At 36.1% G+C, this 20,523-nt stretch overlaps 1 protein-coding gene across 1 annotated transcript in view; it reads left to right on the top strand.

The window, feature by feature from the left end:
• Positions 1–20,523, top strand: part of LRP1B (LDL receptor related protein 1B) — a 1,940,511-nt gene that overhangs the window by 1,819,758 nt on the left and 100,230 nt on the right. Inside the window, exons 80-81 of the mRNA XM_023259298.2 lie at positions 14,194–14,417; positions 15,137–15,243. Of these exons, the coding sequence (XP_023115066.2) occupies positions 14,194–14,417; positions 15,137–15,243 (331 nt within the window). The remainder of the gene's footprint in view (positions 1–14,193; positions 14,418–15,136; positions 15,244–20,523) is intronic.

The following is a 20,523-nucleotide window of genomic DNA, read 5'->3' as shown; positions in this document are numbered from 1 at the left end:
CTGGTTTGGTCAGTGTCAGTCCCATTCTGGTAGATAAGCAGTTACTTGGCACAGGGTTTGGTGTAAATGGGTGCCACCTCCACTGGGGGCCACTGTCCTGTTTCCTGAAGCCCCACTATGTTGATAATGGGGAGAAAAATGGAAACACCCCAATCTCTCCTCTCTGGACTGGGTGTCTCAAACCAAGCTGTGTAGGCAGCCCTCACAGAGTAGCCTGGGCGGCCTGCTTGCCCTGCTCCACATTCTCCCACACCTCCTAGGTGCTCAGCTGGAATTCAAAACCTGATGTCTTAAAGGACCCTGCTCTGCAGGGACCTGGTTCTGGAGTACCGACACTCTGCCCAGTTGACAAAGGGCCTCTGGCTGGTGCTTGCAGGGTCTTTTGTCCTGGGGGGTGGGGGTAATCTACCCACTTCCCACAGTACTCAATGGAGGGGACTGTTCTCTCCCAGTACATCCCTGAGGTTACTTTTGTGCCCTGGGGCCAGTTCCCCTCTCCACAAGGCACAAATACATGCTGGCTCTGGTCCAGGGAAACTCACACAACCCTGAAAACTCCAATCATTACCTTCTAAGGCTATTTGCAAAGTAGAAAATGGCTCTCTTAATATTTCTCATCCCCCAATCTCTGGTACAGAGAGGTTTTCCTCTTGTCCAAATACAATGCCACGCTTCCACAGCCTCTCTCTTCCTTTTGTTTCTCCACCAAAGGGGTTCCCCGCTTTGGGCCTACACAGCCCGTTTTATCTCTCCCAATTTGCATACATGCACCTCTGTCCACCCAAGCTGTCTCTTTCTACCTGTAGAGATTTTTTTGTCACTCTGCAGCCTCTATTTCTCACATTCCAAGGGTTCTGGCCTCAATACTGCTGTGTTTGAGGGATGCAGGAAATTCTGCCATCTTCTCAAAGCCAAGAGACTTAACATCTTTTTTTTTTTTTTACTGGTTATTTATTTGTAAGAGAGAGAGACAGAGACAGAGTTGAGTGGCGGAGGGGCAGAGAGAAAGGGAGACACAGAATCAAAAGCAGGCTCCAGGCTCCAAGCTGTCAGCACAAAGCCTGATGAGGGGCTCAAACTCAGTAACAGTGAGATCATGACCTGAACCGAAGTCAATGCTTAACCTACTGAGCCAGGCACGTGCCCTGAAGAGACTTAACATCTTAATTTAATGAATAATGTGAATTCTCAAATGATTAAATGACTCCTCTATGCCCATTCAGCTATATTGTGACCAAATTTAGAGTTTAACTTGAGTTAACTGTTACATCTCTTAGTCTCTACTTACTTATTCGAAAAACAACTATCATATCGAAGTAGGATATTTCTAAAGTCTCTTCCAGATAGTAAATATATATGCTTTCCAAAAAAATGTATGGCATAGTTTATGTCTATCTAGTTGTTTACTTGGGCAATTTGTATTTATTCCTCTGAAATTCAGCTTATGTATAAAGATTTGATGTTTTACCCCTCTGAATTACTCTGCCATGTATCTGCTTTTTTATATTGTTTTTTTAATAATTCTCCAGCTAGTCATCCAATAATTTAATTAGCATGAAATCTATTTCATCTTCTAAGTTTTTATGCAAATAAGAAATGATACTGACCTGAGAATTCCCCACCCTTTGGAAAATGAAACTCAAGATTTTTCCCAAATCTGAATATGGAATATTGGTTTCTATCTCTGAATCCATAGGCGAAAGAAAGCAAAATACAAAAATGAAACTATGGATTTTTACTTAAAACTGCTTTATCAGTGAGCCAAATCGAAGAAGTTAGCCACGTGATAGCAGGATGTCTTGAAAGCATATTTACAGTTACTAAAAATATTGGAATATTTCCATCCCAGTAAAGTGTAGAAAAATAGTTGTATCAGAAATCAGAAGAAGACTTACTCAGACAACTAAATGTTAACTGAAGTCCATTCCAAAGGAAGGTAATTTTCAATACGATCTTTTTTTGGAAGTCGTGAAGGGAATAGTCTTCCGTAATCTGTGAAAATGGCTTGAATACTAATTATGATTATCAATTTAAATTTCAAATGCAGGCTAAGTTATTTATAGATAGAAATGCTTATGATTTTCTAGCCCCCTGGGCTATACAAAATGGATGGATTTTTTTTTCCTTTAAGAAAATTAAATAATTTAAAACTTAAAAGGCTGACATGATTCAATCTATATGTAAAGCATAATGAGATTTCTGAATTTAAATTTTAGTAGTCAGAACAGAATATGATAGCATTATGCAACAATTGTACATACTTTCTGGCAATTTATCATTTCTAGTATGAAATGCTGTACAGCAAAGTACAGAATGACAAGCACTGTAAAGTAGGTCAATGTTTGGAAAAATGCAAATTATTTTAAAAATACAGATTCAATTTTTACCATTAAAGAGCTAAATATTCCTGAGCAAAACCAATGGTTTATCTGATTTACCTGATTTTTGAGAAATGAATATGAGATATCATTTTGGACATATTCTTTATTGTGGCAGAGGAGGATGTTCAGAATGAACATGCTTACACTTTTATTCATTAATAATCATATCTTTTGCTCAACAAGTTGATTAAACAATTATTTTTTCCTGAAAGCTTTTAAGAAAATATCCAACTAAGTTTTATTTCATAGGTTTCAATTTTTTTTAATGTTTATTTTAGAGAGAGATTGAGAGCACAAGTGGGGGAGGTGCAGAGAGAGAGGGAGATAGAGGATCCACAGCATGCTCTGTGCTGAGAGCAGACAGCCCCATGTGGGGCTGGAACTCATGAACTGTGAGATCATGACCTGAGCCGAAGTTGGACATTTAACTGACTGAGATACCCAGGCACCCCAATAGGTTTCAATTTTTTTATTTTTTTTAATGTTTATTTTTGACAGAGAGAGAGGGAGAGGCAGAGCAAGAGGGAGACACAGAATCTGAAACAGGCTCCAGGCTCTGAGCTGTCAGTACACAGCTAGATGCGGGGCTCGAACTCACGGACAGTGAGATCATGACCTGAGCCGAAGTCGGACGCTCAAACGACTGAGCCACCCAAATGCCCCAATAGCTTTCAATTTTTAACTGGAGTTGTAGCTATAAACCTCAAACCCAATATATGGGTTTGTGTGTACATCACACACACATAGACACATAGACACACACACACGCACACACACATTAGGTGTGCATTAGGTGTGCATATGTACCCACACATAAGTGTATGTGTGTGTTTGTGTGTACATATTTTAGCAAACTTCAAAGTCTTGTTTTAGGACCTTGGAATACTAGTAGAAATTGATAGTTTTTTTTTCATTTTTTAATTTATTTTATTATTATAAATTTGTATCATTATAAACTATCGTGAAATTGTCTATTCACTTGGCAAGAATACTTTTCAAGCCATCTGAGTTTACTCAAACAGTTAACAATTACAATCATGTATTATGATTACTTTGGAAGAAATCTAAAACTATCAAACCATTAAATTATTGCCATTTTGTGGCTTGATTATTGTTGATTGCGTAAGACAGACTCTTAGCAATATGTACTGAGTAGAGTCAAATGGTTCTGTAACAGTTGTAATCAATACTCAAAATTTTACTGAATATAATTTTTATAAGGACTATGTAAAACATGATTCCACAATTAATAATTCTGAGGCTATTATTGAATATATTGTATAGTATTTTAAAGTGAACCAGTCCAGTTTTCTCCATACCCAAAGCTTTATTTAAGGAGTTCTGTTTGTTAGGTTTGATGTTCATTCCTGGGATGTAAAATGATAACAGAGTCTTATTTTCATATAGCTTATATTCTGGGGAGCAAAGACAAAGTCAAGTGAACTCATAAATAAATAAATGCCAAAACTTCCAATTTTGAAAAATATATTGCAGGAAATGCAGAATGGACCAAGAAAGAAAAACTCAGATATTCTAAGTCTTCTTTGGATAGGGTGATCAATAAAGGCCCATTTGAAGAGAGGAGATTTGAGCTAAGACCTAAAAGATGAGGAGGAAGTAATGTCATTTATGTCTAAGACAACTATTTCACTTTGATGTACAGGATGGATTTGGTGGGGGAAAAGGTGGAACAGAAAGAGACCACATAGGAGGATTGTGCTCCAACCTGGTACACAAATAGTGATAGGTTGCAGAATTATAGTCTCAAAATGGAAGGAGGTGAGTAGTTTAACTAACAATGTTTCCAGATAGAATGAATGTAGAAAATGAGGATAGGAAGGACTCGAGACCTAGATTTTACAAATGGATGGATTGTGAAAATGGTAAACTATGGGTTCAGTTTTAGTCATGAGATCTAAGTGAGAGGCTGTAAGAGACCCAAGTGAGTTGCCAAATAGCCAGTGATGTATTCAAGTCTTGATCTTAGTCTCTGGACTGGAGATATACCTTCAGAAATAGAAGAATAGAGGAGATATCTAGAACCAGAAGAGAGTACAGGTGAAGTAAAGAAGCACTCAGAACCAAGCTCTGAAGGCAGATTAAAATGATGACAGTGAGTGTGAAGTGTATTAGGAGAATACAAGAGAATGTAGAGACACAGAAACTAAGAGAAGAGAGTATTTTGAGAAGGAGATTGCAATTATATTTCTAGCACTGCCAAAGATCAAGTAAATGAGGACAAAGAAGTATTCAGTAAGTTTTGTGACAGATATTAATTAAAGACGTTGACAAATGCTGAAAGTCATAGAGGAAGCAGACATCAGAGAACAGTCCGTGGTTCTGCATCAGTGGTCCTCAAATGGGGATGATCTCCCACCCCAGGGGACATTTGGCAGTGTCTGGAGATATTTTTTATTGTCCCAACTGAGGAGTACTGCTGGCATCATGTGAATATGGTAGAGGTCAGGGAGGCTGCTTAACACTCTACATAGGCTAGCCTCTCACAACATGGAATTATTCAGACTAAAATATCAGCAGTTGAGAAACCTTTTTCTACATCTTAATAATATCAGTGTCTCCAATTAAACTTTAGGTAGATTTTTTGTTTGTTACCTCATTTTATGTAATAATAATGCTGAAATACAAAATGATTGTAAGATGAATCATCAACATAGTTATTCTTTTATTATTTTATCTTATTTTCCCTTTTCTCTTAATATTAGAATACCTATAGGCCCCAACCTTGATCTCTTCTTGCTACCTTTCTGCACTTCCTTACAGATTTTATATAGTGTCATGGTTTAACACATATCCACATGCTAACAATTACCAAATTGATATCAGGTTTTGTTCAACTACTTACTTTGCTTTTTCTTTTGGATTTTAAAAAATGTTCCCAAAGTAGCATGCCTAAAAATAAATCTCTCATAATTCACAAAAACTGCTTCCCCAATCTCATTTAATGGCACATCCATTTTGCAGATTCTCAGAGTAAAAATTTTGGAGTCAATATTGATCCTTCTTCTCTCATAATTCCAAAATCAGGCAATCATATGTAACTTCTGTCTAGGAGCTAACTACCTTATGTCAGCTTGACTGCAAGTACCTACTTTTGAACCACTATCATCTTTCTTCTGATTTAGTGCAATAGACTCTTAACTGGTCTTTCTTTTCTTCTTACTCACCACACAGTCGCCAGAATTCTCCTTCTAAGACACAAATTAGATCACATGACATCTCTAATCAAAGATACCTAGTGGCCCCCCATTGCAAAAGATAAATTGCTCACAATATCTTACAAGGGTTTAAGAGATCTAGTCTTCTGTTACTTCTCTGACTTCATTTCCTATTAACTTTTCCCTTACTCACTCTTCTCCAGGGATGCTTTGGTATTTGGTATTTATAAAATCCATCAGTACCTACTAATGTAAGGCCTTTTCTGGAATGTTCTCTTGGTCTAAATGTTCTTCAGCCAGATATCCTATATGGCTCAATTCCTGAATTCCTTCATGAATTTGCTCAAATATCATCTTCTGAATACATGATATACTGATAGTTGCAATCTATTGTCCTCCCATTCTGGATCCTCAACACCGTACTCTTTTTTTGTTTTTCCATTCTCATAGTGCATATCTTTGATAAACTGCTGTATTATTTACTCATCTATTATGTTTATTATCTACTCTGTACCTTACCTTGCTAGAAGTAAATTCCCATGGCAGATATTTTTGCTGTTTTGGCCACTACTATATGTAATTCTAACATCTAGAACAGAGCCTGTCCTAAAGCAGTTACATAATTTTTTAAGAGGTTACAAGCAATAAATTACTTGAAAATCTTTGGTATACATTGGAATAGTATATTGATCTTGAAAGTTATACTTTACAAGTTTTTCTTCTCATCCTCAGTATTCATCCCAAGATCAAATATTTTTATCTCTAGATATATCCCATTTTTATCTACTTTTGTCTCACAAAAATTTAGATTATGATTCCACATTCTCCTTTCTGAGGCCCATTGAGTAAACCTCCTCTGATTATCCTATATCCATTTCTGGTCCCCAGTCCTAAGTGATTCTCCACACCATAGCCAACATAATCTTAAAACATTAATATAATCATATCTCCCCACTTCAATCCTTCCAGTGGATTTCCATTGAAAAATCATTGGTTTAGGGGCCCTGGGTGGCTCAGTTGTTAAGCACCCAACTTCACCTCAGGTCATGATCTCACGGTTCATGAGTTTGAGTCCCGCTTTGAGTTCTCTGCAGTCAGCGAAGAGCCTGCTTCAAATGCTCTGCACCCCCTGCCCCTCCCCCACTCATGCTGGCTTGCTCGCTCCCTCCCTCTCTCTCTTTCTCTCTCAAAAATAAATAAACTTAAAAAAAATAAATAAAAATCATTGGTTTATTAGCCTCTGCACGGTATCCATTCTCATCTTACACCACACCCTTTCCATTTCCTTACACACCTACGAACATACACCCTCAAACACACATTTTTTCTGGCTATAAATATACCATACTTAATTTCCAGGATTGCAACTTCATTTCAGAATCTTGAAGCATGCTCTTTCTTCTGCCTTCCTTAATTATCCTGGTGAACGAAAACTCCTTTATTAAGAAGACATCACTTTCACTATATTAACATTGGTCTTGCTTAGGCAAGATCTTAGCATACATAATGTATTTTCAGGTCTTCCAAAATTGAACCAACTTGTACTGTTTGAAAGGACAGGCTCACAGAAAGATTGATTATAATCTAAAGAATGTCAGTTGAATGCCCAGGAAGTATCCTACAAGGTGACCTCATTTATTTATTCCAGGTTCCATTTAGACTTGGAAATCAAATTGTTAGTTTTTCTAGGGAGTAATAAGACAGTAGGAAATTTTCATGAATCTGACTGGAAAATGATATATAAAACTTAGTATCATGTATATTTACACACACACACACACACACACACACACATATATATTTGCAATCTGAATCTATTTGATGTATGAGATACATTGAAGTATAAGAGCCTAGTATTTTTATTCAAGTATAGTTAACATGCAGTGTTATATTAGTTTCAGGTGTACAGTATAATGATTCATCAATTCATACATTACTCAGTGTTCATCATATGATTAGTCTATATCACTTCTTCCCGCCCACTTCCCTTCTAGCATCCACCAGTTTGTTGTCTATATTTAAGAATCTAGTTTTTCTTTTGTCTCTTGTTGTTGTTGTTCATTTGGTTTTTTTTTCTTGAATTTTACATATGAATGGAAATCATATGGTATTTTTTCTCTGACTTATTTCACTTAGGATTATATCCTCTAGATCCATTCATGTTGTCACAAATGGCAAGATTTCATTCTTTTCATGGTTGAGTAATATATATATATATATATATATATATATATACACACACACACACCTATATACACACATATATATATATATATACATATATATACACACACATACATACATACCACATCTTCTTTATCCATTCATCCATGGATGGACATTTAAGTTGCTTCCATATCTTGACTTTTGTAAATAATAATGCTGCTGTAAACATAGGGGTACATATATCTTTTAAAATTAGTGTTTTAGTTTTCTTTGGGTAAATACCCACTAGTGGAATTACTGGATCATATGGTCGTTCTATTTTTAATTTTTTGAGGAAACTCCATACTGTTTTCCACAGTGGTGCACCAGTTTGCATTTCCACCAACAGTACAATAGGGTTCCTTCTTCTTCACGTCCTCTCCAACACTTGTTGTTGTTGTTGTGTGTGTGTGTGTGTGTGTGTGTGTGTGTGTGTTTTATTTTAGCCATCCTGACAGATGTGAAGTGACAACTCATTGTGATTTTTGCATTTTCCTGATGATTAGTGATGTTGAGCATCTTTTCATATGTCTGTTGGCCATCTGTATATCTTCTTTGGAAAATTGTCTATTCCATGTCCTCTGCCCATTTTTTAAATGGATTATTTGGATTTTTGGTGTTGAGCTATAAAAATTATTTATACCAGAGGTCTTTATAAGATCCCAGTTTGTACATAATTGTATACATAGGCATACACACACACACACACACACACACACACATATATATATATGCTACATATACTGAATATTACTGTTCATCCATAAGATGTTTACTTAATGATTCTGGAGACCATATCAACATTTGCTTCTGTGACTCTTTTTCTATGAGTTTATTGCTGTCTTAACTCCTTTCTTATTGATACATCATTTATCCAATAACATCAATTTCTTGTGTCTCTTTAAGGTACAGGTGGGTTGCAAACCAGCTATAGGGCTAAGGTAAATGAGTGAAACAGATTTTACATAACATTAGGGACCTGGGTGAGTCCCACATTCCATTAAATCAAGGGTCAGAAGCTGACTGACTGCTATTCTGGAATATTGCCCTGCTTTTGATAGACTATCTTACATATACTTAATTTTTAAGAAAAACAAATTAGAATTTTTAAAGTGGTATCTTAATTTTAAAGTTAAAATTTACTTAAAAGGTTTTTGTTTACCTGAACTTAAAATTAGCTCTCAATCTATAATTTTGCAATCTCTGCTTTCAGATAGCTCTGCTTTCTATCTCAAGTGTTATGCTTGTTTAAATTGTAAACGTCAGAAGAAACCTTCCTTCCCTAATTCTAGGTCATTCACATAGGGGGATGATATCAAAATTGTGCCATAAGTACTAACAAATTTTTCACATACTATTCATGAAAATTCATAATTAGCATTAGATACATCCTTAAAGCTATATAAAATGCAGGCTTATATAGAATGAATAATATTTCATTTCTTTAAAATTTTTTCTAATGTTTATTTATTTTTGAGATAGAGAGCCAAAGTACAAGTAGGGGAGGGGAAAAGAGAGAGGGAGACACAGAATCCAAGCAGGCTCCTGGCTCTGAGCTGTCAACACAGAGTCCAACATGGGGGTCAAACTCATGAACTGTTATATCATGACCTGAGCTGAAATTAGATGCTTAACCGACTGAGCCACCCAGGTGTCCTTAGAATGAAAAATATTTTAGATTGTTATATAATTCAATGTTTAGAATCAGAAGAATTTTACAGATCATCTAATCTGAAGCCTTTATTTTATATATCACAGAATTTGGAGAGAAACTAGGATTAGGTTTTACACCAAGTTTCTGATTCCAAATTTAATATGCTTTTTAGCCTTCCATATCTTTTGTTTACCTGATAGTGTGTAGAAGGTTTTGAGAGCCAGTTTTGTACTTTTTTTTTTTTGGAAGGAGGGTGGTAAATGATGAATAAAGAAAACTGAGTATGCTAAAAAAAGAGAAAAAAAGATAAAGTCACATACAATATTGAGTCTATAATCCAAAGACATATGTCGTCTTTTGGGAAATTGTCTGAGAATTACATACTTTTATTTAGTTCCTTTTCCCCCAGTAGGAGTTTGTGCCTATAGTGTGCCTTTTAAGGTGATACAGTCTTAATATAGATAATATAGCTTTAAAATTACTCAGATTGAAAAAATCTATTGTTCAGAATAAATTTCAGATAGAAGCCAGGAATTTCCTTCCTGACATGTTTTTGGAACTCTTAGACATTCTAGCTCCAAATATAACTTTTTTTTGGTTCTTTTAGATTTCCCCATTGCTATAAGCTTCTAGATAGAAATAATATATATCCACATATTTTATAATAGTATTAAGCCATGTAATTTAATAATGTTTAGAATTTTCATAGTCATTATTTTACTGCTATATCCTGGTTTATGAGAATTTAATCTGATTTGTATATTGTGGACCAAAAATGTAAAGGCACTTTTCACTTAGTATGTTAAACACCACACACACACACACCTAGAGCAGCTTTACATCTTTGTTTTAATAGCGTTATATTACAGGATAATTAACTTTAGTAAAATGAACCCGATTTTCTTTTCTCAGAAGAAAACATCACAGACAGATAAAATATGTGACTACTGTGATCTATCCTTGTGTTAACTGTATTTTCTTAAAGTATTGCTAACTATAGGAATTTTTAAGAACAGGACAGTATTTCCGTGGTTCAAATGCTTGAAGTCCCATTTCATAAGTTTTCCTCTTTCCTTGATTTAAATCAGATGTCTCCAGTGACTTCTTTTTTTTAATGTTTATTTATTTATTTTGAGACAGAAAGACTGTGTGTGCAAGTGCTGGGGGAGGGGCAGAGAGAGAGGGAGAGAGCAGGCTCCATGCTGTCAGTACAGAGCCAGATGCGGGGCTTGATCTTACAAACCATGAGATCATGGCTTGAGCCCAAATCGAGTCAGAGGCTCAACAGAGTGAGCTACCCAGGCGCCCCCCACCCCCCGTGCCCACTGTGGTTTCTAATCTTTAGTTTACTGAAGCTGGAATCGTGACAGTACCTTACCATCCACAGCTGTAAAGGATTAGTAGTTTAAAGTAGTAACCTCTAATTTTGTTACAACCAAGCTGCCAATTTTTCTGTAAGATTTAAGTGTTTCATTCATTGGACTAATATATCTCTACATGGAAGAATGCCTTAGGCCTCAAAACTTTGGCTCTGTATTTAGAGAGCTTATTAGGAATGAAATCGTCTGTCTGGAGAAAGCAGTCAAAATGTGTCTTCCACTTTGTGCAACAATATGAGCAACGCCTTTTGTTGTCAGGGTAACCACATGTCTCTGCAGTCTCTTAAATAGGACATATTTCTTGAGTGCCTCTAACTCACAGGCCTATGTATCTAGTGAGCCAGCCAAAGGGGCTATGAAAGTTTTATATTTTTTTCTTCTTTTGAATCTGATGTTTGTTTATTTGGTTTGTTTTGTTTTGAGCCTCTTTGGAAGCAAATGGCTTAGCTTTCCCATTCTGTTTTCCCATGTCAGACTCCATTCCACTCCCAGAACCTAAGTTTACTTTTACTGTGTTTGGCCACTTTTTGTATTCACCTGTTTGGTTTTCAACCTCTCCACAAATTGTCTGTTTTTTATATCAAGATCCAACAGGAATTTCTACTCCCACTTCGCAGCCAATATCCATTTAGTATCAGAATCCTTTTTATATGGCTAATACCATTCACAATCCTGGTCAAACTGAGCAATAAAGAGGGATTGCTTCATTCCTATGGAACTCATTATAAAGGGTGATTCCCTCATTTGGGCTTAAGTTTCCTTAACAATAGGACCATCCTATTGCTTTCTTTTTGTTATTGTTCTTTTTCTATTCAGTTCTGCTCTCTTCAGTGCTGAGAATCATTGAGCGTTCAGTATATTAGGAGTCAATGAAGATGAACATCTGGTAGCATCTTCACCTTGATGCCATTATTCTCTGAGAATCATATTGTACTGATAATTTATGACCATATGTTGAATTTACTGGGTGTGACATCCTTTACTCCATATTCTAATTACTTTAGTTGATCCTGGAATGAAATTAAGGATTCTTTGATTAGGGAACCAGAGAATAAATGTATACATTTAAATATCTCCATCACTATCTCTTGTGCTTAGCATTGAAAAGTAACATTTTTCCCATTCCCTAAGCCTTATTCCTTACCCTGGTAATGTGACATAAATTTTATTTATCCTTCTACAATTTGCCATTAGTAGATTCTTCACGAGCCTGCTTACCTGACAAAGTATCACTTAATCAAACTTATGGATGTTCTATGAAAATTAAGACTTTGGATTTTTAATTGCCTGCAGTCCAGATTTAGAAGTATAGAATGGAAAGATAATCAGACTTTTTTGAGAATGAGTAAAAAAAAATGAAAATCCTGAATTCAAAAAGGTGTAACTTTGCATGAAATATGTCCTATTTTAGCAAGGATACTGTAAGGACAGAAAATCATGTGTATATATTTACATCTGATAAAAGAAAACTAAGTATTTTTCTATGCTCGTGCTAGACAACCAATATCATATGTTTTTCATGCTGAAGTTTTGCTTTACTAGTGCTAGAAAATGGCAAATATACTCCAGCAGATTCTAAACAGCTTATAATGGTTATTTTTCCACTGTCTCTCATATTTATAAATTTATGACTTACACTGACATGCCCATGCCATTTGTTGATGTGTTTACTCTTAAATGCTGCCAAGCCAGAAAAGAAAAAAGCATTACAGTTAATTTAAATGATACTGGAACATTTGAAAATAATCTTGTGGTTTGGCTAGGACAAATATTTATATTCTACCCACCTATGAGTATTATGTATACAGTGTTTCTAAAGCATATGGTATTGCAGAGTGCTTTTCAGTTAACAGCACTGTGCTATCACTGGGTAGAAGGATAGTATTTATTGTTGGAGTTGAGAAATAGGTTACTATAAATTTCATGATTTCAGCTTTTAAATCAAAAGGTGGAAAGTCTGATAATAAAGGTCATTAGAAATCTGTATGGGTTCTGTGTTTAGTTCAGGCCGTATTTCCTTCCTTGAGATGCCAGTAATCATACAGCAGACATTGGCTTGCAATTTCTGTTTCTTGGCATCTCATGTTCTTTTTGAGAAGTTTAGTTTCTCTTCTTTTAATCCAAATCCACTTCCTCCTTCAGTAAAATCTGTTCACTAGTAATTCACACAAGAAACTATTATGTGTTAAAAACACATATTTCCACTGGTTGCAGGTCCTAATTAAGCTTTTACACATTGAATACATGTGTAGTTATAATCACCTTCAAATAATTGTTTCTATTCTTGATATAATACCCTTGGGAATCCTTTCTCATTTTTGGTTATGCACAATAAACCTGGCCATGTAAAATTAATTATGACACTAGTTCCTACTCGAAGTGATCAAGTTAATTGAAGGGCACAGAGCATATGTTATTTTTCTTGCTGTCTATTCGCAATGAACTCTCTTACTTTTTGTCTCACGATAATTCAATAATACAATATTAAGCAGAAAATCCAAGCTAGTAAATTTAATATAAATGGCAGAGATTGGAATTTTTCTTAAAATATGTTCAAATATAGTATCTTTCTACATGTGTATCTGTACTAATATTCTTTTTCAATTTTTATATCAAATTGTATGGGGGAGCATAGAGAACAACTGGGCCTTCCTTAAATTGCTGAAAAGAGTGTATATTTGTACAAACTCTTTGAAAAAAAAAAGCTAGCAGTATCTATCCAAGCTAAGCATATGTATACTATAAGATTCAGTAGTTCTATTCCTTGTTAAAAACTCAACATAAATGGATGCTTTGTGTCCACCAAAAGACATGTACAAGAATATTCATGACTTTGGTTGTAATGGCCTAAAACTACAAATAATCCAAATGGACATCATCAGTAAAATGGTGAACAATTTATGGTATATTCACAAAGTGAAATATTACCCATCAATAAAAATGTATTAATAATTCACATGCACAACAATTTGGATGAATTTCATAGATACATTGTTGAGTAAAATAAGCCAGGAATAGAACAGTATGATGCTATTTATATAGATTTGTTTAAGGTATTTTCTTTTGTTAGATATCAGAATTATTGTTAGTCACAGAGGAATACGGACCAGAAGAAGTCACAGGTTAACCTTCTACAATTGTAGAAATATTCTAGATTGTGGTTATACAAGGTCAGTCATAGGTTGAACTCCAGTGAATTGTGCACTTAAGATTTGTGAAATTATATCTATAAAAATTAAGAAAAAAAATGAAGTATTTCGTTATTTAAAAACCCTGTGTAATAATTAACACCTGACCATGTTAAATATTATTCCTATATAATATCAATGTATAAATACAGAACACCCCACCCCTGCTTTGCTTTTGAAAACACTGTTTTTTGCTTTGTTTTCTTTTAGTGTCCTGAATTTAAAAGGCCCAGGGACATAGCAGTTGACTGGGTTGCTGGAAATATTTATTGGACTGATCATTCTAGAATGCACTGGTTCAGTTACTATACCACTCACTGGACTAGTCTGAGGTACTCTATCAATGTAGGGCAGCTCAATGGCCCCAACTGCACCAGACTCTTAACAAACATGGCTGGAGAACCCTATGCTATTGCTGTAAATCCTAAAAGAGGGTAGGTTAATGAGTTGGTTATTTATTCTTCTTGATATGTGTATCCATTTTTAGAGATTTTCCCACCTGTGTACTGTAGTTTTCTTTCTGTAATAAGTGTTCAACATATAATAGATTTACAAGACTTCTAAAAATCCCTTTATTTATGTACAAAAGCATGTGCTTCTCGTACCAAATGGTGGCACAAAATATATGTTTTCCTGAGAGGTTGCTCCATTATACAGTCTATGTGTGTATGTGTATGTGTCTTATGTGTACATTGCAGGTGCATTGTTGCAACACACAAAACCAATATTGTTAGCCTAAAATTAAATTTTGAAGATATTAAACATAATATTGAACATATTAAGGGTAAGAGTATTAGTATTTTGGCTATTTGTGACAATAAAAAATGAAGGTGTGTGTGCAAACAAATCTAAACAATTTTAACACAAATATTTCCTTTCCTTTTCTTGAATTGTCCCTTTCTTACTCTTTTACTTTTTCATTTATAGGCAATGACCAAAAAGAAAATAGAGAAATGTTAAATAAAACTCCTAATTACTACCCACTCTCTATTGGAGTTTGCGAGTCCATAGATTTAGAATTGGGCCCCAAAATCCGCTTTTTCAGGGACTCTGGGGTGATTCTGGTGCACACAGTCTGAAGAGACATTGTGTTTGGGAGCAGAGTTGGGTTGTAACGGCACTCCAACCTAACCAACTTGACCTATCTCTTCAGGATGATGTACTGGACTGTCGTTGGGGACCACTCCCACATAGAAGAAGCAGCCATGGATGGCACTCTGAGAAGGATTTTAGTACAAAAGAATTTGCAAAGACCCACAGGTATGATGTGTTGCTGACACAGTCTAGAATGCGGAGCAATATGCTTGGCATATTAGTGTAACAAGACTTTCCACTTTTGTTGGCAATATAATCATTTTTACAAGCACATAAAGTAATTTATAGTATGGCTTTATGAAAGTCATTAACATTTCATGTTGTATTTTGCCAACTTGAAAGTCAAGCCCTTATCATACTGCCAGTGATATTACAGGGATGTTATTTGAAAATTGCCTAAGTTGTAAGGCCGTTTGTAGGATTTCACACGCATAGAATTTCAACAGTTTACAGTGTAATAGGGTGTTTTTACCGATATAAGTTAATGATGTTGGGATAGATGGTACTATTTCTAGAGGATCAGAAGCTAAATGGACAAAGAGGTGGGAAAACATAAATAATTTTTAAGAGGAAGATTTGATGATTCCTGGCCCTTTCATCCACAGCCCTTTTTAATCAGATTTCAATAGCTTTCCCAGTTGTGTCATCTAAGCTATGCTCCAGACTCTCTGTACTCTCAGGACTGCTCAAGAACTCAGGTGTTTTTTCGGCCTCCCTGTTTTTCTCCCATTCCATTTGCCTCCCCACCTGCCCTTCTGACTTTTGTGCATCCAGCTGAATCTTACCCACCTTATAACATCTAACTTTAACACTTCCTCAATAAAACACTTTCAGAACTGCAAGGAACCTCAAGGATTTCATGCCACAAGCAACGCTTCCTGCCTACTATATCCCAAAGGAGAGAATACATTTTCTCTATCACATATTATTCAATCATTATGCTTTGTAGTATCTTATATAATTGAAATTTGATTTATATTTGGCACTTATATTCATTTTTTTAATGTTTACTTTGAGAAAGAGAGAGTGTGTTATGGGGATAGGGCAGAAAGAGAGAGGGAGACATGGAATCTGGAGTAGGCTCCAGGGTCTGAATTGTCAGCACAGAGCCCGACATGAAGCTTGAACTCACAGACTGTGAGATCATGACCTGAGCTGAAGTGGGACGATTAACCGGCTGAGCCACTGAGGTGGCCCAGCACTTATATTCTTGTTAACTTTTAATGTGCTGTGTGATTTTTCCTTCAACTAGATTGTTTTTACTCTTTATGGGAAGGAGCAATCTTTGGGATTTAGTTCATTTACATAAGTGTGTCTCCATTCACTGGTTTAACAAGTACTAATTGAACACCCATCTGGCGGGACAAATTTTTCCAGATGCTGAAGACAAGTCTTTACTCTTGTGAAGTTGAAAATACCAACTCTCATGAACTTTCCTTCCTCCAGAGGATAGAATATACAACATAAGTCATGTCAGATACTAATAAGTGCCATATAGAAAAGAATGGGCACTTATGGGGGAACACTATTTTGATCAGGATTATCAGAGAAGCCATCTTAGAAAGGTGATATTTGAGAAGAGAACTTCATAGAAGTAGCAGGCTAATGTGAATATGTAAGCAAAGAACTTTCCAAACAGAGTGAAAATCAAGGTAAGAGTTAAGGATGAGCTTAACATTTGTCAAAAACAGCAAGAATGTTAGTATGCCTAGAAACATTTGAGCAGCTCAGGAAAGTGGTAGAAGTGTGGGTGCCCAGGTGGCCAGGTGAAGGTCATGTAGGACCTAGAACACACTGTTAAGGACTGGATTTTATTCCAGTTTTAAGGGGAGGCATGGAAGGCTACTGGAGAGGCAAATGGCATAATATTCTCGTACGATGTTTTCATTTTTTAAAGAACCTTAATTGTCTTAACTTTTTATTTCTAACTAATTTTGGACATATAGAAAAGTTCCAAAATTATTTGCTTAAAGTTCTGTGATGTTAACAACTTACATAATCATAGTATGTGAGACATGATTTTCATATTAAGGAATGTTTCTGGCAGCAGTTTATAGAATTGCCTGTCACAGGGTTCTTAGGAAGGAGCCTGAGACAGGAATTCTTCTAAAGGTTATTTATAAGGGGAGTGCTATTCAGGAGATATCTGTAAAATATGGAGAGAGAAAAAGACTATGTCTCAGGTAAACTCTAATTTTGGCTTCAGCCACGGGGATGTGCCTTGGAGCATAGATCCCGTGACAGGGAAGGAGTCAGCTTTTTTATGATCCATCAGTCTTTGGTTAGCCTTTGGACTCAAACTTCCCAATCCAGACTGCTGTAGACAGTTGAGCACAAATCTCTGGGGAAGGAGGGCAAGTGTGATTCCTTAGCTGCAAACAGTGGATAGTGGAGAGGTATCCCTACCTACTAAAGGAAATCTGAGCTGGCCACCACAGCATCCCCTACAGTGGGTGAAATGCAAATTTTTCATGTGGTGACCACTCTGCCCAGCACTATGGATAGTTTAATGATGAACATGGCATACTCCCTTTTCTCATGGAGTTGATATTTAAGGGAAAAAAAATGAGGCATGCGCTAAAGTTTGAAGTTTGAGCACAATGAGAGAATTGTTACATGCTTTATGATATCATGGGAGTGCAAAGGCAAGAGAAATTATATCTAATACTGGAAAACTATGTGAAAGGTGTCATTTAAACACGTGCTTGAAGGATAGGTAGACATTTGAAAGGTGGACAGATAACTCACCACGGTATAGTTTTTATAAAGGTGTTCTTTTAAGTCAAATATACCGGTGTTGATCCCAGGGGATTATGTACCACCTGTGAGATCTCAGAAAGGAACTTACTATTTTCAAAGTTCGATTTTTACCATTAACAAACTAAGGGGGGATTATGACTAACTTATGATATTGTCGTATTTATTAAATGACATAGCACTCTGAGCCAGGGGCTGCAATGTGAAGCACATGGTATGTTCTATGATATTTGAAGTCATGAATCACCTAGAAGGGGATGGGATAGGTAATGTAACATGAACCGAGAATAGAGAGCTTTAAATACCAAAGTATTTTGACGTGATTTTTTAGTCAATAATAAACCACTGTACCATTTTGATTCAAGTAGTGATGTGAATAAGGTAGGTCTTCTTGCTTTGGTATCATTGTGCCAATGGAGTGAATAGATAGAGAGCTAAGAGACCAGCTAAAAATCCATTGAATGGTCCTAATGAGGGCAGAGAGTAGCACAACTAGAATGGTAACAGGTGAGAAGGGGAGAATGCATACAGAAGGGAAAGCAGAGTAAGCATAGAATTTATGAAATACATATGAGAATAGAGGTAGAGATAAGAAATATCTCAGAGGTTAAAATTCAATAAATTAAACATCTTCTTATTTCCTTTCTTCATCCATTCCTCCTTAAATTAAAAAATATTGGATGCTCTGGGTGCCTGGGTTCATCAGTTTGGTTGAGCATCCAACTTTTGATTTTGTCCCAGGTCATGATCTCACGGTTCATGGGATTGAGCCCCACCATCAGGCTCTGTGTAGACAGCATGAAACCTGCTTGAAATTCTTGCTTTCCTTCTCTCTGCCCTTCCCCAACTTGTGTGTGTGTGAGTGTATGTGTGTATGTGTGTGTATGCACACTCTCTCAAAAATAAATAAATAAACATTAAAAAAATTGGATGCTCACTGTATGCCAGATACTATAGGTAATCAGATATATTATATGGGATATATGGATCCCTACACTCACAGAGCTTAAATTCTAATATGGGGGACCATAAAAACAAAAACCAAACTGTGTGTGTGCACATCTGATAGGAGGGGGTGCACCATGCAGCAGGTGTCACTTTAATTATAGTGGAGAGGAAAGGCTTTCCAAGGTGCTGATTGTTAAGATTAATTGCTAAACTATGTGAAGGGGTAGAAAAAAATGGGATGATGTTCCAACACGAAGCAAAGAATGAGACAGAGACCTGAAGGTAGGAAAGCCAAAGAGCATAGTAAACAAATTGGAAAATAGCATGAGACAAGGATTAGAGAGATGGGTAGGGGTCAGCCTAGGCAGGATCTCGGAGACCAAGACAAATACCATCGCTTCATGTTAAGTAGATAACCAGCTCTAGTCAGACATCAGAGACATATCAAGAAAGAAGTTGGTGTGAGGCTTTCGACTCCATGTGATTGGGCATGTGTGAGTTTTCTTCTCAGTAAGTCTGCTTTGAAAACTTCTGCCCCACTTAACAGGAGTAGACTCTTGAAAGCTGTTTACTCACTCATTCAACTAATTTTTTGTGTGTGCCTACTGTGTGTCAGAGATAATTTTAGGCATTTGGAAAACAGGAGTGAACATACAGATCCCTATTCTTCTAGTGGTTATGAGGCAAAACCATATTTTAAAAAGTAAATTATAAAGTTGTGAGGTGTTTAGTGCTATGGAAAAAAAGAGTGAAAATAGAGTAAGAAGGGTCAGAAATGGTGGAGGCAAGTTTGCAGTGTGACATTACTAGGTCTTTAGAGTAGAACTTTGAGAAGGTGCACTTGAACAGACTTTGTGTTGCTGTCAATCACCGGCAAATCTTGCAGGTGTGGTTATGGCCCCAGGTGAATCAGTCAGATGGAGATATCTCACAGATAACTGAAAATTTTAGTTCTACAGCTTAAAGCTTGGAGTTTAAACTTAAAGTTTGGGGAATTAGCAGAGAAAGCTGATAATTAAAGTTGCTGGGGTTGTTCAGATGGACAAGAGAGGGAAACAAAGCGTCTTCTTAGGGTAGAATTTTGTGAGATGCTTATATTTAGAAGAGTCACAGTCAGAACTGAAGACTGCAAAGATGTTTGTGCAACTGGAGCAAAACAATGGGATTCAGAATCACAAAAGCTGCAGGAAGAGTCTCAAAAGAAATAGGGTACACCTTATTGGGCATACTATAATGACTTGCACAAAGACAATATAAAGCAGCAGAAAGAGCTTAAGTCCGCCATTTATATAGGCTTGAGTTAAAACTGAGCAGCCTGCAAAAAGTTTTGAGCATCAAATTTCTCATTTGTAAAATGTATATGATAATATCTACCTTATAGAGAATTCATAACAATTTAAATCAGATGTAAATCAATGTAAATTGATGAATATAATTCCCTGAATATCTAAGAGGCTAAGAATAATTATAAAAACAATCATATGCTAGGGGTGCTGGGTGGCTCAGTCGGTTAAGCATCTAGCTCTTGATTTCATCTTAGGTCATGATCTCAGGATTCATGAGATCGAGCCCTGTGTGGGGCTCTGTGCTGATGGCACAGAGCCTGCTTGGGATTCTCTTTCTCCCTCTCTGTCTCCCTCTCTCTCAAAATAAATAAATACACTTAAAGCAAATATATGCTAAAACCTTATATATGTATTCTATGTAACATCCATCATAACTTCCTAACACTGATAATTA

Source organism: Felis catus, chromosome C1 (assembly GCF_018350175.1).
Source record: "Felis catus isolate Fca126 chromosome C1, F.catus_Fca126_mat1.0, whole genome shotgun sequence".
Classification (NCBI taxonomy): Eukaryota; Metazoa; Chordata; class Mammalia; order Carnivora; family Felidae; genus Felis; species Felis catus.
This window is presented reverse-complemented; position numbering and strand designations above follow the sequence as displayed.